The sequence below is a fragment of the Leuciscus leuciscus genome, assembly GCF_965113295.1.
Source record: "Leuciscus leuciscus genome assembly, chromosome: 18".
Lineage (NCBI taxonomy): Eukaryota > Metazoa > Chordata > Actinopteri > Cypriniformes > Leuciscidae > Leuciscus > Leuciscus leuciscus.
In genome coordinates, this window is record NC_138742.1 from 10,302,696 (window position 1) to 10,330,088 (window position 27,393).

At 38.9% G+C, this 27,393-nt stretch overlaps 1 protein-coding gene across 2 annotated transcripts in view; it reads right to left on the reverse strand.

Annotated features, from left to right (window-relative positions):
- Window positions 1–5,467: 5,467 nt before the first annotated feature.
- plxna1a (plexin A1a) overlaps window positions 5,468–27,393 on the reverse strand; it is a 209,837-nt gene continuing 187,911 nt past the window's right edge. For both annotated transcript variants that reach the window (XM_082146171.1, XM_082146170.1), the window contains exons 24-32: window positions 23,021–23,167; window positions 21,870–22,029; window positions 19,763–19,866; window positions 18,835–18,931; window positions 14,666–14,856; window positions 11,810–11,979; window positions 11,494–11,706; window positions 11,218–11,368; window positions 5,468–9,097 (exon numbers count right to left, since the gene is read on the reverse strand). In XM_082146171.1, the coding sequence (XP_082002297.1) occupies window positions 9,002–9,097; window positions 11,218–11,368; window positions 11,494–11,706; window positions 11,810–11,979; window positions 14,666–14,856; window positions 18,835–18,931; window positions 19,763–19,866; window positions 21,870–22,029; window positions 23,021–23,167 (1,329 nt within the window). In that variant the 3' untranslated portion in view covers window positions 5,468–9,001. The remainder of the gene's footprint in view (window positions 9,098–11,217; window positions 11,369–11,493; window positions 11,707–11,809; window positions 11,980–14,665; window positions 14,857–18,834; window positions 18,932–19,762; window positions 19,867–21,869; window positions 22,030–23,020; window positions 23,168–27,393) is intronic.

Here is a 27,393-nt window from a genome sequence, read left to right on the forward strand (position 1 = left end):
CCTGCCAAGACACACCATGTTTACCTTGGTTGATATGGATGCAACTATCTGATGTGAATAAATCACACGTTTGACAGTATCCACCTTATTTTTAACGTAAGAGCATGTGCGCCCATTTGTAACTTGAATGTGCGAGGCTTCCGATGTCATTCACTTCCAGTTATTTTAGCTGAACAGTCGTTTTGATAATATTCATACTATACACATGCATACTTTTGTAACAGTCATGACGTTTTCATCAAATGTAGAAGCTACTCCGTAGATGAGTAGAGAAATGAAGGCTACAGGAAAGGACAGCTGAAGGCCCAGACAAAGGAAGAGGTGCAAACTCTTGCCAAAAGTTATGCTTAGAAATGGGCAAATCTTATGTGAAATGTCTAAAAAAAAATAAAAAAATATTATATTCAATGGTCTGTGAGAAATTTGGGGAGTGAAGGTTCAAACTGGAATATACTTTAGAGTAGATCTATATTATTTTAGATTATTTTGAGTTTAAGAAAAAGTACAACTGCATCTTAAAAAAAAAATTGTAATGCATTTACTGTACAAGGAAAGTGGACAAATAAACATTTGATATATTAAAACATTTATGTAGCATCAATTATTTAAACTATTTCATTAATAGGACACCTCTTTAAAAAAAATAAAAAAAATCCAATACGGGTCGTTTTGACCCCCTTTATGCATTCATGTAGGTTTTCTGGTTCATGGATGCTAGGATTAATGGAATGTTTTTTTGTTGTTTTTTTTTTTTTACAGTTCTATGTGGATGTTTGTCTAATATTTTTAAAATGTTACTACTTGTTTCAGAATGTTTTGAGAACATTCAAAAGTAGCATTCCCATAATGTTTCTAAAATTAGGGGTCCTATAATGCACTTTTCACAAGATGTAAAATAAGACTCTGATGTGTGTATGTGAAGTTTTGGCTCAAAATACCCCACAGATATAGTTTTATAGCATGTTAAAATTGTCACTTTTTGAGTGTGAGCAAAAACGCGAGATTTTTGTGTGTGTCCCTTTAAATGCAAATGAGCTGCTGCTCCCGTTGTGGTACAGAGGGCTCCGCTTACCTCACACCAGAGCCATAGAGAGAGAGAGTTGCGACACTCCCATAGACCTCCGTTGTAAATAATGGCGGCGCTTTTAACAGCCTACTTCCGGGATATGAAGATCGGAATAGTTCCAAACACTGTCATTTGGGCGTTGGACACCATTCACTTACATTGCTGCGCGTCGAGTTGTTCCAGAGTTAAGTTGCCGAAATATCGACCTCTTTTGAATTGTCAACTGTCTATATTGTATCAGAGGCCCTTTGCGATGCTTATACTGGTCTTCATTTGTACATGCACAGCGTAATTATTTATATTTTATGTTGGTTGTTTCAACCAATTTTCAAGCACTGCCTGCTAGCTAACGTTAGTTAGCTAGCGCGACTTCATCAGCTAAGAGTTCGGTAATGAATCGCTACCACCTTATAGCAACTTTTATTTAATTTAATTTTTTGGGATATACTAACTTTTCATTATGTTTTATTGTCTTGAGTGAAGCGGCTTGTGAGAACAATGCTGGACCTTTAGGATTGTTATGGCCATCACCAGTCCTGTCTGTTTCATGGATCACCTGCCCCTGGTTTTTGTTTTTCTTGTTCACACACACAAGCACACATTTTTGTTGTCTGTCATTGTTTAATAAAAAATATTTTATTTGAAAACCTTCATTTGTATCAGCCATGCTTAAATTCGTTTTTAATCTGTTATAGTTTTGATAATGTGTATGGCCTTAATCTTAAAATAATATTCTTAGTCTTAACATGATCATGTTTCACGTTGTGGTCCTGGGGGTGGCCACTTTCATCAGAAGAAGTGAGCTAGCTTCTAAGCGAATTCTGAACGGACCGCCACGGCAGACCTCTTTGCGTGATCACGAAGGTAGGCTAATGGCTGAATCGGAATTTATAAGCAAAATCACGGTAATCAATAGCCTAATACAGCCCAGATGTGCTAAAATAAATATCATGAGACGTCCATCATCAGATGAATGATATGGAAAAGTTAAGTTAGAGCCGCTAAAGCTAGTGCTACTACCCATGCGAACATGAACACTAAGCTTTTCCCTCCAAAAATATAGCTTAAAACTTATCTCCAAATGCAAAACTGACATTAACAAAATGCAATAATGCAATAACAGCTGAAAAAGTACTTGGGTGTGTGTTTTATTTTATATTTACCGTTCAATAATGCAATCGCTGCTGTCTGTCCCATAGAAGAACATGACAGCCAGCGTACGTTTTGGAACTATTGGGGCTTACATGAACCACGTGACAGCCATAGCGGCGACATCAAAGAGTGTCGCAACTCTCTCTCTCTATGGCTCTGCCTCACACAGACACTCACTGAAAATCAAAAAAACGTTTAGCCTTTTATGTTCAAACCAGAGTCATGGACAAAGATGGAGAGACTCAAGAGGAAGTGACAACATGTAGAATGCAACAGCACGTTTCTGAATGGTTAGTTGATGAATTTATGTATAGCTGATGTGGAGTTAACTATCTTCCAGTCATTGTTTAGCATATTCTGTCATAATAATCTATAAATCACGTTCCCGGGGGCGGGGTTTATGTAAATTTGAGGGTTAGTGATGTTGCTAACCGGTGAAAGAAGCTCATTGTAGTCCCTACCAGCCGTTTGTTGTAGTCCTTAAAAAGCGATTTCTGTAAAAGCAAATCTCTCCCTTTGCTTTGAACTTCAACTTTGCAGATGTTGTTTATGCTCAAACAGCAATATTAAACACTAACTAAAGTAAAAAAAAAAGAAAAAAGAAAAGTGAAATCATAATCAACCATCCCCTTTAAGGTTTCCATGTCCAAGAAAAAACATTTAAAAACTGGATGTTTTGAACATTCAGAGAACTTTCAAAAATAACGTTTGCATAACTTAGAACATATTTGTGTTAGCTTGGCACCCACTAAATGACGCCACTCACTTAAACAATCAAAACCAGGCCTGCTGATATCTGGATAGAAAGCACTAGTAGAACCAAGCAAATGAACACTTCTTGAAAAGGAAAGGAAAAGGTGCTTGAAAGGGAAAGTGATGCATGCACGTGAAGCCATTCACTGTGAGTATTAGAGCATCATTGTGTCACTCAAAATGCTCATCAAGTAACAAAAGTGGAATGGAGCTTTAATTGCTCTGGCTGTTCGCGGCGGCCGTCATTGACTGTAACTGCTTAGAGGAAAGAAAATCACATCCACTGCCAGGCAGCCATAAATCACAGCTTTACTGGTACATGCACATTTGAGTCTGACAGAATCATTTAAAGACTCGGTGGGCTCGCAATCATAGGGCAATTTGAGCTTTCCTTCAAAAAGAGTTTTAATTGAATTAGTCTGAGCGATTATATGCTCCAAACTAATGGGGGCAGTTTCATCTGGCGGGGCTCAGTGAGCTGAATAAAGAGCCAAATCTCAGTTCCTCCATCATTACTGGGACTCAAATGTCAGGACAGTATCAGATAAACATTCGCACATACTGGCTCACTGGCGTTTCAAAGCCTAGTTTGATCACTACTCTCTACATAGGTTGCCTTCTAAGACAACACATAAGACAATTGAAATGGGGCGGGTCCCAATCCCTTCCTTGTTTTACATTTGCATATAGGTGATTTATAGATTATTTATCAATAAAATGTTTCAACTGTAAATATTTTTTATACTTCTCTGTATTGAATGTAAAATATACACATTTATTATGGATATTTCTCCATATAGTGGACTTCAAGGGAAACCAACGGGTTGAAGATCCAAATTGTCGTTTCAATGCAGCTTCAAAGGGCTCTACACGATCCCAGGCGAGGAATAAGGGTCTTATCTGGCCAAACCATCGGCCATTTTCAAAAAAAAAAATAAAAAAAAATATACTTTAACCACAAATGCTCGTCTTGCAAGACTTCGCGTATTGGAAAGGTCAGGCAGTAACTTGACGTATAGGTGGAAAATGTAGGTGGGAAATGTAAATCTAATTTTCCAACTTCAAAATTGTCCGACATCATTGTTTTACTTTTTTTTGTGTGTGTAAAGGACGTTTGAGTTTTTGCACGTTCGCTTTGTAAACACTAGGTCGGTACTTCCGCCTATGTCAAGCGTGACCTTTCAACGTGATTACGTAATGTGTGGCGCATCACAGCTAGTGCAAGACGAGCATTTGTGGTTAAAAAGCATATAAATGTTTTATTTATTTATTTTTAAATGACCGATCGTTTCGCTAGATAAGACCCTTATTCCTCGGCTGGGATCCCTGTGAAGCTGCATTGAAACTGCATTTTGGACCTTCAACCCGTTGGTTCCTGTTGAACTCCATTATAAATGGAGAAAAATCCTGGAATGGTTTCCTCAAAAACCTTAAATTCTTTATCGACTGAAGAAAGAAAGACATGAATATCTTGGATGACGTGGGGGTGAGTAAATTATATGAACATTTTTATTCTGAAGGGAACTAATCCTTTAATGTGGGGTCACATTTCCTGTTAGTTGACAAAATTTTACATTCGAAATCCAGTCATTTCATTAGGAATCTGAATTGGGAGTTTCAAAAAATTCCCCCTCAGAGATTTTCCACCGGGTTCAAGTTGGTCATGAAAGGGTGGAATTCCTGCAGTGGTTCAGGCTGCAAGACTGCCGAATGACTAAAGAAACGTTATTAGCAAGATGGTAGAAAACTGCACATTTCTTGTCTGTTCCACCCACTGCCATTAGTTGTAATTGAAAAGGTTTAATGACAAAATATGGTTATGGTTACACTTAAAATAGTTACAAAATAGATGTATGAGATGATGATAACTTATATTATTAATTGTACCCAGCATATATGAAAAATTTTACCTGAGAGAGAGAGAGAGAGAGAGAGAGAGAGAGAGAGAGAGAGAGAGAGAGAAAGAGGAATGAGGAGGTAAAGAGAGAGAGCCCCAAGAAAGGTACCCAGAGAAGATGAGAGCCAGAGCATAAAAAGAGAAAGAGCAACAGTTCCAATCTTCTTTTATCCTTTCCCTGACTATGTGACTAAAGGTGAGACAATTCATCGACCCCCAAAGTACAAACGTTTTGGCCTACAGGCCTAGATCACTATCACTATGTGCCTTTAGGAACTCCAAATGGTCCTTGTGGTAGAAAGAGGGGGTGGAAACAGTAAAGCAACTATCTTTGTTCATTTAAAATATCTTGGATTATTTTCAATCCTACAGTCACATCACGTGAATTCGCTGCTAAAGCTGCTTTTTGTTGGAAAGCAACCTTCATGCATCGCTAGACTACTGACAATGAACCTTTTTTGCCTACAAAGTTTCACTAATGTGAAATGTGTACCTTTAGAAAGATCGTCAAATTTGACAGAAAAAACAACTACATTTTTGTCAAATCACACATCGTGAAGCATGATAAATTAGAATAAGAAGACAAGGGACACAAGCAATTTTAGCGAAAAATGTTTAATCTCTCCTTGATGCATGTTTATTTACACATAATAAATTTGCAAAATAGGAAAGAGCACAATATTTACACAATGAGCATTTAACAGCCAACCTGTCACAGTTGATTCAAGTCTGAAACTCTTCAAAAGGTATCAGAATTAATAAAGTATTAAAATTCTTTAGTTTTCGTTTTCTTTGAAATCTACATGCTCACATTTTGTTCCTACGTTTAAATTAATTCATCCTTCCAAAAAAGGATTGTTTCTTCAATCTGGAAACACAATGAGCGGAAATCAAAAACCGGATTGGTCTTTTGGACTGAGGAGGAGCTTAAGAAAGAGGGCGTGGCCAGCAACAGTAAAGAGGCGTATGGAAAGAGATGGACTCTGGGTAATGAGAAAAACGAGGGAGGAGTTGACAAGGCACTCTGTGCGAAACGAAAACTCTGTGAGTCTGAAACACCTTCTGTTCGGCTTGTTTTCCCTCTACAACGTCATTTTTTTGTTTTGTTCCTGTACTCAAAGTAGTTCTCAAAACAAGTGTCGCAAAATAAGAGGCATCACTCAAATACTTTACACAGCGAAATCTTTGAAATGTTAGAATATCTCTGAAGAATTCCACATGTTCCACAACTCAACATCTAAAAACGATTGAAAATCAAAGATAGCACTCGTCATGAAAACAAACTGAATGAAAAGAAATGCAAAGACGACATCAAAGTGAAACACATGTCCTGAGACATTACAATGCAACCAGCTGCTTTACAATCACCAACACCAAAGTCCTGCTAACAAAGCACAAAGCACATCGAGATTTTCCCATCCAGAAAACGACAATAGAAAAAAAGAAAAAAAAAGAAAAAAAAAACACATGGCCAGACCGTACATTGTGATATGTAGAATGAACATAATCGGCCTTTGGAATGAAAGTAGAACAGCATGCTTGTATTCTCAAACCATTTTGTAACGTCGAAGCATGCAGAAACTCATCTACTGAAAATGAACTGAACATACTAACGTAAAGAAGGGTCCAAGTCACCTGACCTGTAATGCTATACATCCAGCTCTCTCCTTCTACTGTTAAAATTAAGACAGTAGAGTGTATGTTCACTTAGATAGGAAGTCTATCTATCTATTTAGCTACTTCATCCATGGTTCCTTCCATGTAACTTGATCTTGCACTAAAACTGATGACAGAAATGATCGCTAAGAGTTTATGAGAGCTAAACACAAACAAGCAAACAAATCCAACACCGATCTAATTCGTTTTCGGTTGACATCTGTGCTGAAAACGAATGCAGTTCCTAAAGGTGAGCATCTGGAATCTAAAGAGAGATTGTCTTTACCGTTCTAAAGATTTGTGGAGACCTGCTCCCGGTTGATTAGGAGAAATCGCAATGGCATAAAATCAATACCGTAAACCTTAATCCCAAAATAAATAAACGCGTAAAGAGTGATTCTGTATTTCTTTCCCAGCTGGAATGAACCCTGATGTATAGCTGAGGTAAAGCGAGCGAGAACCCGTCAAACGTTCGGTTTCGTGCGTCTTCACTCACTCTCTCTCATTAGATTTCTGACCTAAATCTTTCAAAGATGTTTCTATCACATCTCAGAAAGTCTACATCTGCTTTAATCTCAGTGGAAAGCCAAAGGAGGAAAGGCTTTCTCTTGTTTGAACACGACTGGCTTTAAGAGAACTGCTGCAGCACATGAAAGCGAGTCACTGCAATACACATTCTCACAGACACATTCTCACAGAGTTACCGACGCTCGCAAGAGAGAAGATAAAGAGAAACTCCAAAACAAACAAGGTGGCGAAGAAAAGTAAAGCAGAACTCGACTTCATCTGCTTGATACCCCTGAAACAGTTTGAGAATCGCTTCACATTTGTATTTGTAACACTGCAAATCACCAATCTTGATAGAAATGAGTTATTGGACTGTTGAAAACCAAAACGATCAAGACAAAGCACAAAAGGGTTTTTTAAAAATGGCATAAGGAAGCAATGTAGCTTATAAGCTAAAATTGAACAGAAAAATAAATTAAAAATACTCCTTAAAAGGGTTCTACTTCACAAAAAACAACAAAAATCTAACTTAGTGCTGACATGATGGCCGTTTAAGAACGTTACCACCTTGCTTTAAGCTTAACTACCAGTTTTCATGGATATGTAACATTCACGTATGATCATTTGGCTTTAAAACCATTGACTTTAAGCTTTTAAAAAACAGAGGCTGCTAAAGATGTGGAACTGCATGGAAATAACATTTGCTACATTTACAGTGATGTCACAGAATCTTCTCAAAATGCCAGATTGTGACATCATCAGTAACGGAACACATTCTTCGGTTCTTCAATCTCAAGTTTTCCTTCATTCTAGACTGATTTGTGCAAAAGTTACAGAGGCTTAGAGTGCTCATGTTTTTAATATGAGAAATGAAGATGAAAAGGGCCAATTATTAATTATCGATCAAGTTTTTTTGCACGGAATAGCAAAGAATATGTCCTGAAGTGTCTTTCAGACTGAAACCCATAATAGCAATAAAGGTTGAAATAAGTGTACAAACTAAATACACAGATTCATCCACCAAATAAACAATGAACCCTTTGTTTTTCGTGAGGACATTTCCCTCCAAAAACACTAGGTACCACATGGGAACACATTTGTCTGAGTTTGTTCTTTTTTGCACATTGTTTTTTTCACTCTCAGTTCTTCAGTCACTAGGGTAGTCAACATTAAAATCATAACACATTTTATCTAAAGAAAATCATTTTTTGCACTAACAACATTCAAATAAAACATGGCACAGGACATTTTTTTTCAATATTTTTTTTTCATAGTTCAGTCTTTGTTTCAAATATCAAATTCATCTTATTCTTTTCTATGTTAAAATGGAAAACTTTGTACGCGTCTTTTTACTCTTTTTGTATAAAAATGCAGTTGTATTTATATATCTATACACATTTATATATATATTTATATCATTTTCATTTGTTTTAGTTCCTGTAAATTGTGCAAATTCAGCAGTAACACAAGTGGCAGGAGACTGGATCAAGTGAGTCCTTCGATCAACCCAAAGAGTAAAAAAAAAAGAAAAAAAAAAAAGGATGTGATGTAAGCGCTAAAACAAAATACCGTTTACTAAAAAACAAAAAAACACTGTTTTTATCCTTCGTGGGCTTTAAGGTCTTCTGGCTCATAATACAAGACATCCTTGGTGAGTAAAAGCACACAAGCGTGGCTCAACACACACTCCAAAATGATAAAAATCCGAAAAACGAAATCCTATTGGCTGGACGTGGCGTCCAGGGAGACATTCTGGTGCGTGTTAAGTTCAAAGGAAGTGATAAAACAGGATTTCCACCCTGGGCTAAGGGGTCTCCAGTGTACTGCTTCTGTCCTTGCAGTCCGTTAGCTTAGTGTGTGTGCGTGTGTGTGTGTGTGTGTGTGTGTATGAGTGTGGGCGAGGCTCTGGGATGGGCTCAGGAGGTCAGAGGGAGCCAGCTGAGGTGGGCGGAGAGATGGGGAGGGGGTCCTCAGCTTGCCAGAGCCATGGTGTCGATAACCTGTTCCAGTTTACTGCGCAGTCTCTGTCGCCGAGCTAACTCATCCTTCTGAAGCGCCGACAGGATCTGTAGAGGAGGAAATGACCTCAAATTAGATTGCTTTCACAGGGTAGTGAGTACTTTAGTTGGTTTATGAGGCCTGTGTTAAAGGTGCAGTATGTAAGATTGACAGCTAGTGGTTGAAATTGGTACTGCAGTTGTACTGGCTGTAGCATTGCTTTTTTCTTCTGATGAACAAGTGTGTGAACTTAGATTTTTTTTCTAACATATTATGGTATTTTTATGTAAAAAAAAATAAAAAAATTCTACAGCACCTTTAAATTTACAATTACACAATTCTCTCTATGGCAGCGTAACAATGATAAAATATGCAAAAAATGTCTCAATTACACACTTAATGTGGGTATTTGCTCTTTATTTTGTTGTACAAGTGCTAAAAGATTCTTATTATGTTAGTCAGGATGCAAAAAAGCGATGTACTGTACATACTGTATACTGTATAAAATTACGTCAAATTCTGAACAAAGTCACTGGAACTCTCATTATATTGCAGTTATGATTTCTGACCTTGTAAGTAAACTTCCCAGAGAACTTAAAGACAGCATAAGAGCCTTAAAGTCAACATGAAAGTGTTCGCAACCCATTAAAACTTGATTTTATGCAACGGGAATTGAGGCCTTGATGACAGCTGAAAAGGAAAGTTGTTTTAGAGGAAGAGCGAATTTAAATGTAGTAATACATATCATGGCACTAATGTTGATTTCATGTTGACTTTAAAGAAGTTGAGGTTCAAACCTACAATCTTTTGGTTACCAGGCAAGATCTTTAACCACTGGGCTTCATCGCTCCCTTTGGGTACGTGTTTTTCTTTAGATGGAAATGCAAATGTGCCGATCACGCCTTTCAGAAGTTGTTTGTGAAACAGCGAGAGATGCTAACACCCATCTGTGTGGTTTAACCAAAAAGCAAGCGTCTAAACGTAAAGGAAATGGGAAAGAAATGAATCTCCAACACCCTTAGCGTCAGATAATGGACTGCTAATTTCCCTCCTGTTTTCACGCAGGTTCAGCGAGGGTGTTCATGTGGACACGTGTGCATCTGGATAATAAAGACTAATGAACATAAACGGCTGTTTAAAACGCAACCAGCTGCAGTGTATTAATGTCAGACAGAGAGAGGGAGAGCGGTTTCATAGAGCAGAGAGAAGATGTTTGATGAGTTGTGTTAGACTGAACTATCCCGAAAGTAAGGAAATGGAAGATGGAAATTAAATCATAAAAAAAAAAAAAAACGGGCTAGGTGCTACCTATGGACACCTTTTAATATCTGCTTAATGGGTGAAGAAACAGTAGTAAATGTAGGAATAATTATGCAGACACACTGTGTCTATTTCTTTTCACTAAACACACACACATTCCCTCATTTCTGTATGAGGTAGAACTAAATGGTCTCCTTCGGCGGCTCATTATCTCTCCATTTATCCAGCCTGGCTGGAATGAGTCACTGCTTTTGACACATGATCTCGTGTGTGCTGTCAGATGGCGTTATGTGTGAAGGGCTACATGGATAAACCTGTATCTGAGTGGCCATGTATTAAAAGTGTTAGATTTCAGATTTTGCCATTTTAACAGCCTATTCTGGCTTGCTTTGGTTGAATTCTGATGTACCAGTCAGAGAAGAAATATTTTTTTTCATCTTTCCCTCTCCAGAATGACGTACAACATACTATTTTTCAAAGAAAAGTAGTATGCAGCCTTTATACTGTGCATAGCAAGTGCATTTTCTGTATGCATTAAATAGCTACTACCTTTTTGCTAAAATGTACAATGTGCAACCAGAGCACACTGTATGAAATAGTGCATCCCATGATGCAATGTGCTCAACTTGATCTTCTATTATCAAAATGAACTGGAAGTGATATCAGCTGGAATTCTGAGTCCAATATTGCTCAAATATCTCTGCTAAAGGTTATGAAATGTTTATGCAAAAATGGACCATTTATTTCTGTGATGATAACTAGATGAATCTTGCAACAGTGTGGCCACGTGACAATGTTGTGTGAAATGTTTGTTACATACTGTATACCTATTTAATCTTTTTTTGCACTGCGCATTACTGTAAGCATACTATTTTTTATGAACAAAATACTTGTATTCCGTTTGGATCCCAGCGTTTGTTTCTCTTACCTCGTCTTTGTACTTGGTGATGTAGGAGTAGATCTCGTGGAGGGCGCTCATGCTGTTGAACTGGCTCAGGTGGAGTCTGGACTGCTCCGCGAGATAAGCGCTCATGTCCTGATCACTGATGGCGGACATGCGCCCAATGTCTGAGTAATACCTGCAGGACGGCAAGACAGCAGGTCCAAATTAGCATAATAATTTGCATCTTTGAAGGTTATAATTAAGGTCTAATAGGGCAATTTTGTGCTAGATGTATCTTAAGCAGGATCTCTGCCCACTTACCTTTCTACCCAGTTCTTGTAGTTGGGAATATCTTTAGCGTAGAGCAGCTTATTTGAGGGGGAATCTTTGCCGAGCTTGTGTTCAGATGTGGAGCAGGAGTCCATGAAGGTTTGGGCGACTACGGAGAGACAGGCATCCGTGATGCTGTTCTTGTGGATGTCGAACACAAACTGAGGGTTCTTGATCACATTCACCCAGAATCTTAACGGCAAACTGAGGACGAGGGAAAGGCAATGGGTAGATAATGAGAACAAAATCTAGCTGATTTCACAAAACAGCAGTTTTTCCTAATGTCTTAAACAGCGTCGCTCCTCACCAGTTGCTCTTCCAGGTGTGCCGAACATCTGAATCTGTGATTTGGTGTTTGTCTGCCTGCTCATCCAGGAAGTCAAACATGTATTTGATGGCGAGAGGGAGGGCACTGCCACGGTGTGCCGTGCTGAATATCGTCTCAAACAAATCATCGACGAATTTCTGTAACGTACCCTGTAGTGAGAGAAATCAGATGTGTCTTGACAATTACCTAAAATTCTTAAAGAGGTCATCGGATGCACACACTGCAAAGACACATTTATATACAAACAGCATAAAAAATTGTTTTTGTTGCATCCGATGACCCTTCAATGAATATGCCTGTTAAATGTCCTATTTTTCATGTAAAATAAGTATAAAATCAGTGGTTCTCAACTGGTTTTGCACCAAGACCAAGATTTTGACATCAAGTTGCTCCGAAAATACCTAAATTTATCACACAGATTTAAAATAAATATTGAAATGGTTTTTTATTGCCATCAACTGCACAAGTCCAACAATTGCCGCGTTTCCATTACCCTTCAAATTGCGCAAATTGAAAATACGCCCAATGGAAACACGTCAATTTCGCGAAAACTCCCATTTATCGCAAAAAAGTTTTTACGGTCACATGAGGTGGTTTTTCAGGCAATTCGAAAAAGAAACATTTCGCAAAACTGCAATGGTTTTTGCAGTTTTTGTGCATAAACAGGTCACCTGAGGTAAATGACGCGGTATGTTTGGACAGAATACGAGACAGAGTTTTTAATTAAATTCACATAAGACAAAAGAATTATAGGAATAATGTATTCTAAACCTCAAATAAATGCCACAATCAAGACCTCGAAGCAGATATGAGGGAGAAACACCCAGAAACACCACATATGTGCCGCTCACAAGTATAATAAGGGTCGTTCCTTACCATTAATGCTTGGAAAACACACAAACATCTCCTTCGATTAATAAGAATGGCTAGTGCAGTGGCTGGGATATAGTACATAAACCTACCAACGTCCGTTGCCATGGTTTTTGGAATGATTTTACTTATCGCGAGAGGAAAAAAGTTTTAGTCGCATAACATCGGTAAATGGAAACGTTGTCATTTCACAATAGTTTTTTGTTGACATTTAGAGAAAAATAAATAAAAATAAAAATAATAATTTGCAAAAGTTTTGCGCAAATCTGTAATGGAAACGCGCCTACTGAGTAAATATTAACAGGAAATATACCATAGAGTTTGACTGTTAATGTCATCAACACAAGATTTCGGGAACCATTTTCTCATCTATTTTAAAAGTTGAATTATTTGTATTTTATTATTTAATTTTTTTTGTTTTGTTGTTTTTTTTTACATTTATTTAATTTTATTTAATGCACAATATTATAGTTAGTTGGATTTTATTATTTGCATTTAACATCTTTTTTTTCTCCACCAGCTGACAACCACTGTATTAAAAACGCCTTTAAATGCTAGAAAAAGCCTGAAAATGTAATTTTTTCAGCTTTAAACCTTTCCTATTGATCACCACGGCTACTCTTGCACACAATCACAACTTGCAAAAACTTACTAAAGGCCTAAAATCGCTAAAGACCCTCGAGCAGCTGAACCGGGGATGTCGGTTTATTCATCATGTCTGTTAGCGGGAGAACAGCAGTGGCTCTCAGATAATATGGAGTGTGTTGATTAGGAATCTGGTGTGTGAGTGTGTGTGTGTGCGTGTGTACACGAGACAGACAGTCACAGTCCGCGTGGTTTCCCAGCATTCATTCCGCGATCTGTCACCACGCACCATGAAGCACTCGATCCACAACAAATTACCTGTCTCCTGCTGTTCTCTTCCGCTACAGCATTACATTTATCTATCGTTTTTTATTATGTATCAAAATTGACCACCCGAGTGGCTTGTAAACATATTCTGATTTCATTTTTTCCTAGCCTTACAATTAGGAGGCAAAGCAATAAGCTACAGAACCAAGAAAGGGGGAGAGAGAGGAATGAGGGAGGAAGACAGAAAGAAAAAAGGAGATAGCAGGAATATTATATTGTGTCCTAACCATATGCGATATGACGAGATTCAAGTTGTCTGTCAACACTGAATGTGGCTCTGTGATGTGACACAATCATAGCCAATCAGAACATATTTGATATTTATGTAACGTAGAATTTTGGACCAATGAGATTTACATTGGGCAGGACTTCCAAGCATAACAGAAATAGAAACCAGGCAATCAACACAATTTTCTTTCCATTATTGTTGCATTTGGTTAGGATAAAAGCACAATTTTGCATAATCTTTTATCATCCTCAAAACTTCAAGATGGACAAACTGAGGCCCCTTTCACACTACCAGCAACATGCAGTTACAAAATACCATTAATCCCATTCATTTTCAATGGAAAGCTGGCGACTTCCAGGGACAGCAACCGTTGCAGACAGAAGTGGGAATGTCCAATGACGCAACAAAGTTGATTAATGTTAAACTTTATGCAAATGAAAACGACTTTCAGGAACAACAACCATTAGGAGTGAAGTCAGTTGAGCGCACGTGATCCACCACTAGTGGAGTGTCAACGGCAAGATGGAAGAGAAGTTGGTTGTACTTGCCCTGCAAACTCAGAGACTGAATGGTTTTGTGAACCCAGATACACCAGCACTTGCGCTTTCACCACAGATAAATAGCAGTGATGGCAAAGAGAACTTGCTGTTTCTCGTTCATCTTTAATATTAAGCAGTTTATGTTATCGTTCCATTTATATTGAGTCTTTTCCCTCCAAAAGGTTTTTAGCGGCAAGAAAACTGATTGGTTGTCTACAACATGGCATTGTAAACGCACCTCAAAATTCTTAAATACATGAATAAGAAAACTTCATGAAAGCTCACCTTGGTGGCCAGCAGTCGTGTCAGGTAGATCTCTGACACCATCTTGCTCCCGCGATCGCCCTCACGCTGGTCTGCGTGGTCGTGGTTTTTGACGAGGTGCCAGAGCTTGGTCCCGCTCTCTAGATCGGGCGTGATCATGGGCGTCCTGGACCGCAGACTGTCTGGGCTGCTGGCTGTCCTCAACATGCTCTCTGAAGAGAAAGAGAGTCAATCATTACATAATTTCTAGCATTTTATAACATGGATAGCTCTATTTTTACATTTGCTAGGCGAAGGAACTATAATAGTTGCCGAAAGATAAGCGTTTTCATGTTCTCTATTTACAACATTGATGTGTTTTATCATGTTCCTGATACTGCCGCCATTTTATAAAAGCCATGCGTTACAGTAATGTTACCTTGGTCAAGGGTGTTATAGGCACTCGTATAGCATTAAAATCACTGTAACGCACAGCTTCTCACACGTATTGCTTTTATTTCATCATAATCTGGAAGGTTCAGAAATCTCAGGCAGTATTGACCCCATACATATAATATAAAGCGAAAACCTAAGCAGCATAAAACAGTCACATCGGCGGTTGTAAATCAAGTCCGGCGGTTTCTTCTATCTGATGAGCAGTCGGCTGCTAAATACCCAGGAGTTACACATCAAAGATGAGAGCAGAGAGGAGCTGAGCTCTGGCTAATGGATGGTTAAGCACAGTAATCTGTCTGAGGATAAGGCATTCTGGGTAAGGATCATTTCCTGTGGATGCCCTAAACTACAATGAATATACTGCATCTGCAGAATCCATCAAAAAACTCCCTCAGGTTTATTCTATCCTTAAGTGGCAAGTGGGAGTGAAAGATAGAGTCCCGCGTCTGGAGTCTAGTTAATCAGTCACAGACTGGCAGGCCGGCGTGCTTGAAAGAAACAGCCACTGTAAGCTTAATTCAGCCTCTCGCAGCGCTTTTATATTACACCGCATAAAAAGTCAAGGCTTAGAAAAACATAATAGTAGAAAAGCAAATAAATAATAAATAAACCGGGAAAGGAGCATTTTTAAGTAACACAGAGACCACAAGATAACGGAAGATAAACACTAATGGCTGAAACTTACTCTACGCAAGTATGTCAACGCAGACGTTCATGCACTGAAATTCATAATATAACGCAAGTGCGTGTTGTGTGTTTGTAATGTTGCAGGAAGAATGGGCACTAGCATCTTCTACAGTCCATTTTCTTCAGTCAACCACTGATGGAGCAAGTTTAAAGAAAGTTTTCAGATGTGTAACTACCTGAAAAGTAACATCTAGTTCAACACAAGACATTTCAAAGTGACTATCACCCACAACGGTACATGTAAAGTACAAAGTGAAAGTGACATGCGAAGGCCTGGACATCGGAATTTGTCCTTTGCATTTAACCCATCCAAGTTAGTGCACACACATTAGGAGTTTTGAGTAGTGAACACACACACACCCGGAGCAGTGGGCAGCCATTTTTCCTGTGGCACACAGGGAGTGATTGGGGGTTAGTTGCCTTGCTCATGGGCACCTCAGTCATTTCCTTCCGGAATTAAGAATCGAACCCGCAACATTCGGGTTACCAGTCTGAGGGCCAGATGTACTAACGCTTTTGCGCCCACTTCAGGCGTATTTGTTTCGCAAAGTGCGCATAAAACCATGGCGAGGTATGTACGAACGGGACGCACCGAGATGAAAGCGCTGACTGCCTGTCGCGGGAACTGAAATTGGCAAAATGCGCTTTTCGGGTCAAGGGGAAAGTGGGAGTGTCACATAAAGAGATGGGAGGGGAAGCGTAAACTGCGCCTAATTATGTATTCCGCGTTATGTACAGAAATAGCCGGTGATAGCGCGCCTCTATTTTGCGATGAAAATTCTCCGCCTCTTAAAAGCAGGTGTAACTTAGGAAGCGGGTTTCCTGGCATATGCCCTGTTAAATGCAACTTTTTCTTTGGTATGGCGTTTGAGGTCCTGCCAACTCTTTTTTAGCTCTTCCAACCTGTCTGCGGGTCGAGGATATTGCATTGATTTTTTGTGTGATTTCGGTCCAGATGGCATTCTTTTGTGTGGGTGTGGAATTCCGGCCTTGTATGATGTTTAAATTTGCTGTTACCTCATGAACAAGCAGATCAACCTCGTTATCGCTAAATTTTTGTTTTCGCTGTTTTGCCTGACTTGGTGGCTGATCCATGATGGAAAGATAGGAGGAGGCCCATTCAATTCACGGTATAGTGGGTGGGGACAGGCGCTGATTACCTGATGAACTGCTGGTTTGGTACATAACACGCACACTGCGGTTTCACATCAAGCGCTTTCTGCGTTTTGGCCATGGCGCTATTAACGCTGTGTTCGCAAATGTACATACATCTGGCCCTGACTCTCTTACGATTAGGCCCCGACTGCCCACAAACCATGTGCTTACAATGCTTTCGCTAGTAATAGACCAATATGCTATGCAGCCAGGCCAAATGATGGCCCAATATTTGTCCATTTAGAGATTGTTTTAGTGTATTGTGTAGAAAGTAGAAGATATATTTCCACTTCATCAGGCTATAACCATTCAAAAGTTTGGAAGAAATTATAGCAAAGAAGCATTCAATTGATCAAAAGTGACATTCATAATTAAGACATTTATTATGTTACAAAATAATCTGATTTCAAATAAATGCTGTTCTTTTGAACTCCTGAGAAAAAGTATCACAGTTTCCTCAAAAATATTAACCAGCATGATTTCTGAAGGATCATGTTAGAATGATTTCTGGAGGATCAAGTGACACTAAAGACTGGCGCTATGGCTGCTGAAAAATCAGCTTTGCCGTCACAGGAATAAACTATATTTTGAAACGATCTGCATTTTTGATCAAGAAAATGCAGCCTTGGTGAGCATAAGATGCTTCTTTCAAAAACATTAAAAAAAAATATCTATCCCAAACTTTTTAACAAACATATATATGTTATTTGCTTATGTATATATCAGCAATTCAGCATTGTATCAGATATGTTTCTAGATATTGAAATCCACAGAAAACCCCATATTAGTCATCCGCTGACCAAACAACTGCCTTTGCAGATGTATGTTTCTATATTTTTATGAGTATGTTTCTGGTTGAACAGGCCATTCATGCTTGCATGGTGCTAGCAATAAGCAAGTGTATGTATCTTGTTCCTCAATGCAACACAAATCGCATAATGTTCAGCTCAGGGTAATAAAGGATGACACGAATATATAAAAATACCCTGTGAGCAGCCTGAAGTAAGACTTCCTCTGTTCTCTCCTACGGCTTGTGAATGCATCGTTTATTATTAATGGTACCAGTGTCAAACTTCATTACGGAGGCCCAGGGAGATGCATATCTGTCCAGTGCTCTTATCGCCATGTCCATTCTGGAGGCCGGGGAGGAATGCTCATTTGGGTATTGAAGATATGAATTCACTTCCTGTAGCGGGGTGTGAAGGGATTTGGAACAATGTTCAAAGGTATTTTCATGAGCTTACATATCCAGGAAATCAAGTAAAAAAAGCCAGATCATGTAATGAGAACGATCCGCATTGGCGTCACTCTGACACCACAGCGACTGCGGTAACCTCTGCCGTTTCCATGGCAACGAGCCACGACTTGAACGACAATACGAATGTGCGTCCAGTGTTTGAGCAGAATTATCCGAGACATGAAGCCCCCTCTCAAAGGGAAATATAATGGACGTCTGCCATGAGAGAGCCATGGCTTGAGTGCATGTAATTCTGCGGCAATCACGGATACGCGCATCTGAGGAGGACAGACGGCATTAAACAGCCTTTTTTCTCTGATCCGCTTTCTTTTTTTGGGTTGAGGAACAAAACACCTTCAGTTCTGTGCTATCATCACCTCTTATTCGCACAAACACCCAAAGTGCTCGGAAAACAAAACAAAATCATCACAAAGAATAGTGAAAAACATCAAGTCCGCCGGCTTTTTGAAATCCAGACACGAGGACACGATTCAAGCGCGAGTCCTCATTTTTAAGGGAAAATGGAGGCCAGTGAGCTTCCGGGTGCAATAAATACAAATCTCTCGGGTGAATATGGCAGACGTGATCTCACTCTTCTGAAGAAAGACTCTGAGGAGACGAGAAGTGGAAGTTCTGAGGGGAACATCAAAACAGGAAGTTGAGACAGAGTTCTTACCGTATCTGCTGAGGGACTTGGTGAAGGTGGACGAGTTTGAGATGTTGTACGCAGAGTTTTGCTTTGGCACCAGGGCAATAACAGACCCATCTGTTACCTGAATACAGTGAGGAACTCAACATTACTGCAAATAACTCAGAAAAACATTCACAGACACTTTAATCTACATCATTAATCCATACTCTGCAAATCAAAGATTCAAAATCATAATGGATGTAAACTGCCAGTCAATAGTTTGGAATAATGTTTTTAATAATTAAGCACCAAATCAGCATTTTAGAATGATTTCTAAAGGATAATGTGACAGGGAAGACTGGGGTAATGATGCTGAAAATTCAGCTTTACCATCACATGAATAATTTATATTTGAAAAATATTAAAATGAAAAAGACTGTATTTTTGTACAAATAAATGCAGCATGGATGAGCATAAACATTTTTTATTATTTTTTTATTTTTTATTATTCCATACTTTTGACTGGTATTGTATGATATTTGAATAAAATGTCAACTTGATCATGTTATTGTAGTTAGGACCATAAAACAAATTTCTAAATGTGTTTCCACCATATTCAACCAGTTTCCATGACTTTTACAGTCATTCATGATTAATGCGCAAGTACTTTTAAAATAATTTTCCATTTATATGCCAGGTGACAATCCTTGGAATTAAGAGATTATTTTGTACAAAAGTCTCCAAAAAGATCACAACAACAACAAAATCACTACAGAAATGCCCATGACTTCTAACATTTTAATAAATTTCCATAACGTTCCAGGCCTGGCGATCACAATATAAAAAAGGTTTTCCATGACCATGAGAACCCTGAAGAGTGTCATCCTCAGAATACACCTCCTAATTCTGGCATTCTTTGACCATGACATCTTTATTTTCCTTATTATTGCTCAGCTGTGGACAGTGACCGTACCTGATAGTGTGCTAGTGTGTTCAGGCGTTTCCAGTCATTATCAATCTTAGTAGTGACATCCTCATCCTGCAGAATGATCCTCGCCAGTCTCCCCTGGCGCCACTCTGCGACAGAAAACAAGATGAAGGTGTGTGTCAATGGGAATTGTGACATTTTATGTCTTAGAAAAACAGTACTTGCTTATTATTTATGAATACATTTTCCAATTGAGGACATCCCCAAATGCCTCTCAAAGACAGTTTTGTCATATTTAGCTCACTTTTGGGGACAATTTTGAACTCAATCTCTAGCTATGTGTGTACACACGCACATTACTCCCACAGCAAGGACAACTGACCACTTGAGGGGAGCTTTCCTCTTTAGAAATGCTTCATTTAGAGCACATAACCTTGTGCAGACCTTGTCCGAATCTCCCTGTGCAGGGTGAAGTCACTTTTCCGAGCCGAAAAGATATGAAAACATGCACTTGCTGTTAACAGAGGCTGAGTGACAAGTCTGACTCCGGGTCAGATCTAAATGACGGATCTGATCAAGGTCATGGGAATGACAGTTGTAAGCCTCTTACAAGCAAACCGTTCCAATAAACAACCTTCCTGTTTGTTTGTTTGTTTGTTGCAGGAGGAAGTCGCAGTTTCTTATTTCGAAACAGATTCTGAAAGACAACTGCCAAGGAGCAGAGCAGAGCAAAGCCAGAAGAGATCTGCAGCTGATAGCATCACTCAGTCTGAGCCAGATGACAATCATGTTGGGAACTGCTCTAGCTAATGGGATCTTGCTGTGGATGATATGGTGTAGTGTCTATTTCCCTGGTGCCCACAACGGTGACTTCAGCATCCATTTATATCAAGCTGCTGATAAGCTGAACATTTGTATTAGCTGACAGTACCTTCTCTGAACAGAGCCATTTGATTACAAGAACGTGAAACAGGGATGTTAATCATTTTGTTTAATAATTTAATTAGGTTATCAATTGTCGATTAATTCGTTTTAGCACAGAAATGTTCAGTAATCAAAATCTATGTGTATATATTTTCAATTTATGTACTGTTCCTCTATCAGTCTTCCTGTATCATCTCCTTTATTCATGCATAATATTACTGAGTTCAATGCATACTAAAAAGCTTAAATGTATTCAACTTCAGTCAATATTTACATTAAGCATAATAAAAAAAACTAATTTAATTAAATTAATTTACTATAAAATATTTTAAATTAATCATTTAAATTTTATTTTTTTACAATATTTAATAATTTAATAATAATAATATTATATATATATATATATATATACTAAATATTGTAAATCACATAAATAAATATATACTTTATATATATATTAATATTATCGGAATTCAAAAGTAGGTTATGTGTTTATGTTATTTGGAATCTTCCATATGCATTTTGTAGTATTAAAGTCAAAATTTTCATTGATTACTTAATCAATAATTATTTAATGATTAATTGACATACCCAACATGCAATATTTCATTGATATGTCCATCTTGAATCATAAAAGCTCTGCCAACCACTCATCCAAACTGCAAATCTCTCTAGGGCTTTTCACATTGCATTTAAGCCTGGGTTAGCGTCTTTTTAACCCTGGGTAAGGCCACTCATTACCCCGGTTTATGCAACGTTTCATTCTTGTAATTTCGAAACAGGGTTAGCACCACTTTTAACCCTGGGTTATGGAACCCTCCCCACCTGCAGCGGCAAAGGTACACACTATACAGTGTGAAATGATGCAGTGCAGTGAATTATTTAGCTACAGACAACTAATCATAAACTGCCTCAGTGTTGACCTCATTAAATATTCATGTGCTTTGTACAGCCACAGAAATGTTCACTAGTACATGTAAACATTTTCAGAGATGGACAGGCAGTTATTAAAACCAATCAATCTTATTGACCTCATAAATATGCAAATAAGAACATTAACCCAGGGCTTCCAAATGTAGAGTATAAACCTAACTGCCCAGGATTAATTGCAAACCAGGGCAAAGAGTTGAATAGTGTGAAACATGAAACAAGTTATGCAAAGATTTTGCTATCCAGGGTTTAGAATGACCTAATGACTCTTTTTCAAGAGTTTCTCAAGAGTTCTTACCAAGGTCCATGTCTCCAGCTTTGGGTCTCTGTGAGTAAGGGCTTCCTTTATACACAGCATCCAGAAGCTTCTCTTTCACCTGGGTGATTGTGTCGCAGTTCAGGCATTTCACCGTCACCTCCGGGCCGTTCTCGTTCTCTGGGTTCACGCAATGAAGCGTCTAAAAAGAGTCAAGATAAATCAGTCTATCATTAGCTTCTAGTTTGAGCAGTTAAAACACTCAATACAGTAAAAACAAGTTGAAAACACCATGGCTCTGTTCTAAAATCAAGTGAGCTGCCTAGACAGGCCGCTGTCTTCTAAAAAAATCTCATAAGTGACTGATTTGGAATGCTCTGCATTTGGAACTTCATTTAATAAGCAAAAATCTTTTTTAAAATAGCTTTTTTTTATTTTATTTTGCTGGCTACGTTTCGGAAAAGCTTTCATGTCAGTAGGTTTTCACTGCACATTGACTTTGTTAAATCAGCAGAAGGAACGGTCAGCAAAAAGTAGGATGCTAAAGTTAATACACTTTAGGGCTTTTCACACTGCGCTTAACCCTGGGTTATCATTGCACCTGGGTAAAGGAACATTGCACACTCGTAATTTAGAATCAGGGTTAACAACACTGTTGCAGTCACGGAAACACTGCGTCATTTCAATGTTTAAGAGGAAAAACGTCAAACGGTGATTGCGTTAATTGGCGTGAAGAAGAGACCATTTTATTCGTACATTTATAGCCTGTAAAGGGCATGTAATCTATGTAAACAGGTTGCATGTTGCGTTCGTCCAATCAGTGACACTGACACCACAAATATGCAAATAAGGATGTTATCCCAGGGTTTAGGAATGTACAGTGTGAAAAGTCAGCTTATGAATACCAGAATGAATGTACCCTGGGTAAAGTTTGAGCAGTGAGACGCATGATGCAAGAAAAACCCAGGGTTTAGTTTGACCCAGGGTTAATTATTTAATGTGTGAAAAGTCCTTTTGATTAAAGATTACTTTTTCCTCTATAACAATATTCATGAGTTGTGCACAACAGGACTAGTGACATTTATTAAGAATACAAATAAGGTCAATTTTGATTTCATCTTGATTGGAGAGACATAAAAACACATCCTCAGTCCTTCAGATGAGTGAGCTAATGTTGTGCACTGTATACTGACCAGCGTCTTATAGTCAATCTGTTGTCGGATGAGTTTGTCCTCGCTGAGGGAGTATCGGGCCTCTCCAGTGATGGCGTCTATAGGGCCTTTTTCCATCTGCTGTTTAATAGCACAGTACAGCATGAAGAGAGGCTCGCCTGCACACTCCTGTAGAGAAAGAGAGTCAGAAACAACAGTGTGTTAGGACTCCACAATGTCATGAATACATGCACCATGAATTTTTTCACCTCATAAAAAGTGAAAGATGATGCAATCAATAGCCCTTCTTTCCTTTCATAGTAACACGCGGACATAAAATGCATTTCAGGATTTGTATATTGAGCAAAACTTGATTACTGATAAACTGTCACTTCAGATGTGAAAAACAAGCGGCTATAATGGCACACCGCTTTCAAATAATCACAAGGACTTGCCAATCAATACAACCATTAGCCTCTCACACCCTCAAAAAGCCCCTCTCGAAAAAGACAAACAGTTTAAACGTAGGGAATAGAGAGAGCGATAGATGGAGGTTAACGATTGGGAGGAAGCACTTAAACCCCTTTGTGAAATGAACAGATAGGTGTGGAGAGAGAGGCGGCAGAGATGTGGATTGATAGGCTGATTTCTACATTAGCATTAACATTTCTCACTGGCTAACAAACAACTTGTGAGTTTCTTAATTATTCATATTTCTAATAACAATAATAATTCATTACATTTATATAACGCTTTTCTCGGCACTCAAAGTGCTTTACATAGAAGGGGGAATCTCCTCAACCACCACCAATGTGCAGCAACCTCCTGGATGATGCGACGGCAGCCATATTGCGCCAGAACGCCCACCACACACCAGCTACTGGTGGAGAGGAGACAGTGATAAAGCCAATCAGTATATGGGGATGATTAGGAGGCGATGATGGACAGAGGCCACTGGGCAAATTTGGCCAGGATGTCTTTCGAAAGAGAAGGGGTGTAACCCCGGCATCCTGGCCAAATTTGCCCAGATTTTTTTGTGACCACAGAGAGTCAGGACCTCAGTGTAACGTCTCATCCGAAGGACGGTGCTCTTTTGACAGTATAGTGTCCCCGTCACTATACTAGGGCGTTAGGACCCACACAGACCAGAGGGAATTTGTATTCATATTTATTAATTCATATTTATGTTTCTGTTTGAATCAGCCATCCGTTAGCAGTTAGCTAGCCTTATGTAGCCTGACCTATGGTCTATATAGTGACATATTCTGGCCAATTTTGTTGATATAAAGCAACCAACCAGCAGGGTTGTTATTGTTAACTAAAAACTAAACAAAGCTGAAAAAAAAAAAAAAAAATATATATATATATATATATATATATATATATATATATATATATATATATACACTCACCTAAAGGATTATTAGGAACACCATACTAATATTGTGTTTGACCCACTTTCGCCTTCTGAACTGCCTTAATTCTACGTGGCATTGATTCAACAAGGTGCTGAAAGCATTCTTTAGAAATGTTGGCCCATATTGATAGGATAGCATCTTGCAGTTGATGGAGATTTGTGGGATGCACATCCAGGGCACGAAGCTCCCGTTCCACCACATCCCAAAGATGCTCTATGGGGTTGAGATCTGGTGACTGTGGGGGGCCATTTTAGTACAGTGAACTCATTGTCATGTTCAAGAAACCAATTTGAAATGATTCGAGCTTTGTGACATGGAGCATTATCCTGCTGGAAGTAGCCATCAGAGGATGGGTACATGGTGGTCATAAAGGGATGGACATGGTCAGAAACAATGCTCAGGTAGGCCGTGGCATTTAAACGATGCCCAATTGGCACTAAGGGGCCTAAAGTGTGCCAAGAAAACATCCCCCACACCATTACACCACCACCACCAGCCTGCACAGTGGTAACAAGGCATGATGGATCCATGTTCTCATTCTATTTACGCCAAATTCTGACTCTACCATCTGAATGTCTCAACAGAAATCGAGACTCATCAGACCAGGCAACATTTTCAAGTCTTCAACTGTCCAATTTTGGTGAGCTTGTGCAAATTGTAGCCTCTTTTTCCTATTTGTAGTGGAGATGAGTGGTACCCGGTGGGGTCTTCTGCTGTTGTAGCCCATCCGCCTCAAGGTTGTGAGTGTTGTGGCTTCACAAATGCTTTGCTGCATACCTCGGTTGTAACGAGTGGTTATTTCAGTCAAAGTTGCTCTTCTATCAGCTTGAATCAGTCGGCCCATTCTCCTCTGACCTCTAGCATCAACAAGGCATTTTCGCCCACAGGACTGCCGCATACTGGATGTTTTTCCCTTTTCACACCATTCTTTGTAAACCCTAGAAATGGTTGTGCGTGAAAATCCCAGTAACTGAGCAGATTGTGAAATACTCAGTCTGGCACCAACAACCATGCCACGCTCAAAATTGCTTAAATCACCTTTCTTTCCCATTCTGACATTCAGTTTGGAGTTCAGGAGATTGTCTTGACCAGGACCACACCCCTAAATGCATTGAAGCAACTGCCATGTGATTGGTTGATTAGATAATTGCATTAATGATAAATTGAACAGGTGTTACTAATAATCTTTTAGGTGAGTGTATATATATATTAGATAACGTAAAACAAAACAAAAATAACACAGAATATTAAAATTGTTGCTTTGGCAACTAACTAACTAAATACGTTTAAGATGAAGTACTAACACTAAAAAACTATTTTAAAATTACACGTAGCACACGTGGATTACACATTACCACAGAAAATCTGAAACTACAATTAATAAACCTGCTAATCACAAGTTCCTGAGGCAGCTACAAGAAATCTGAAGCTACATTCTGGGAAATTATCAATTCGCAATCCTATTCATTGCAGCTTCAGATTTTACAATGGTGTGACTGTGAATAAACTTGCCGATCACTATAGTTTCTGCCTCAGAAACTAGTGACTAGCCAGTTTATTCATTGTAGCTTCAGATTACACATAGCACATACTGTCTGAATTACACATTACCACACAAATTACAGTGAATAAACTAGCTTTTGAGGCAGAAGCTACAGAGGTTCTGAATCTACAAGCTACAATGAAGCTTCAATCAAGTTTCTGAGACAGAAACTAGCAATTAGCAATCTTATTTAATATAGCTTCAGATATTCTTGTGGTATGAGAATAAACTCACTAATCCCTAGCTTCTTCCTCAGAAACTACAGAACTGATTAGCCAGTTTATTCATCACAGCTTCAGATTACACATAGCACACATTGTGTGAATTATACATTACGACACACAAAATCTGAAGCTACAATTAATAAACTTGTCAATCGCTAGTTTCTGAGGCAAAATTGCTACAATGAATCTGAAGCTACAATGAACTGTAATGAGTTTCTGAGACAGAAACTAGCAATTAGCAATCTTCTCCATTGTAACTTCAGATTCATTGTAGCTTCTGCCTCAGAAACTAGCGATTAGCAAGTTTATTCATCGCAGCTTCAGATTATACATAAAACACATTGTGTGAATTATACATTACGACACAAAATCTGAAGCTACAATGAATAAACGCTTTAATCGCTAGTTTCTGAGGCAGAAGCTACAATGATCTGTAATGAGTTTCTGAGACAGAAACTAGTAATTAGCAATCTTTTCCATTGTAGCTTCAGATTACAAAGAAAACACATTGTGTGATTTACACATTACCACACAAAATCTGAAGCTACCATGAATACACTTGCTAATCATTTCTGAGGCAGAATCTACAAAGGTTCTGAAGCTAAAATCGAAGCTACAATGAATTAGAATGAGTTTCTGAGACAGAAGTCAAAATCTGATATAATTTCCAAAGATTGGTCAAATTTTAATGCAGAAGACACGTAAATCATGATTTACGGAGAGCAGTTATACAGGCTTGTATCCCTCCTCAACCGACCCCCCGAGCGCAGTGATTATGATGGGCACGGTGAAACGAGGAAACCCGCCGTCTTCCTCCGCCTCACGCATACCCACAAGAAACAGTTACTCTGGTTTCCTCCACCACTTCATCCTGTTTTACTCCACCCACCCTCCCACCATATGCTGTTAACGTCTCGTTAGCATCTGCGCTAATTAAGCCGACAGCTGCTAACGAGAGGGAGCGTGAATACATCACTCTTAGAGACCCCCACTGCAGCGCACGCGGCCGAGAGACTAGACCTCATCCCACGCTCTAGCTTCATTAAAGAGACAGAAAGAGAGCGAGAGAGAGCAGACCACATAGACAGACCTCACCCACCCATAGGGCTAATGAACAGTAGCAGGAAAATATCCTGTTGAAATACAGAGCTAGCAGATCAATTATTCCACACCACAGCCTTGAGCAGACCCTTTTCAAAAGCACCACTGTGGTAAAAAAACTGCACTTTG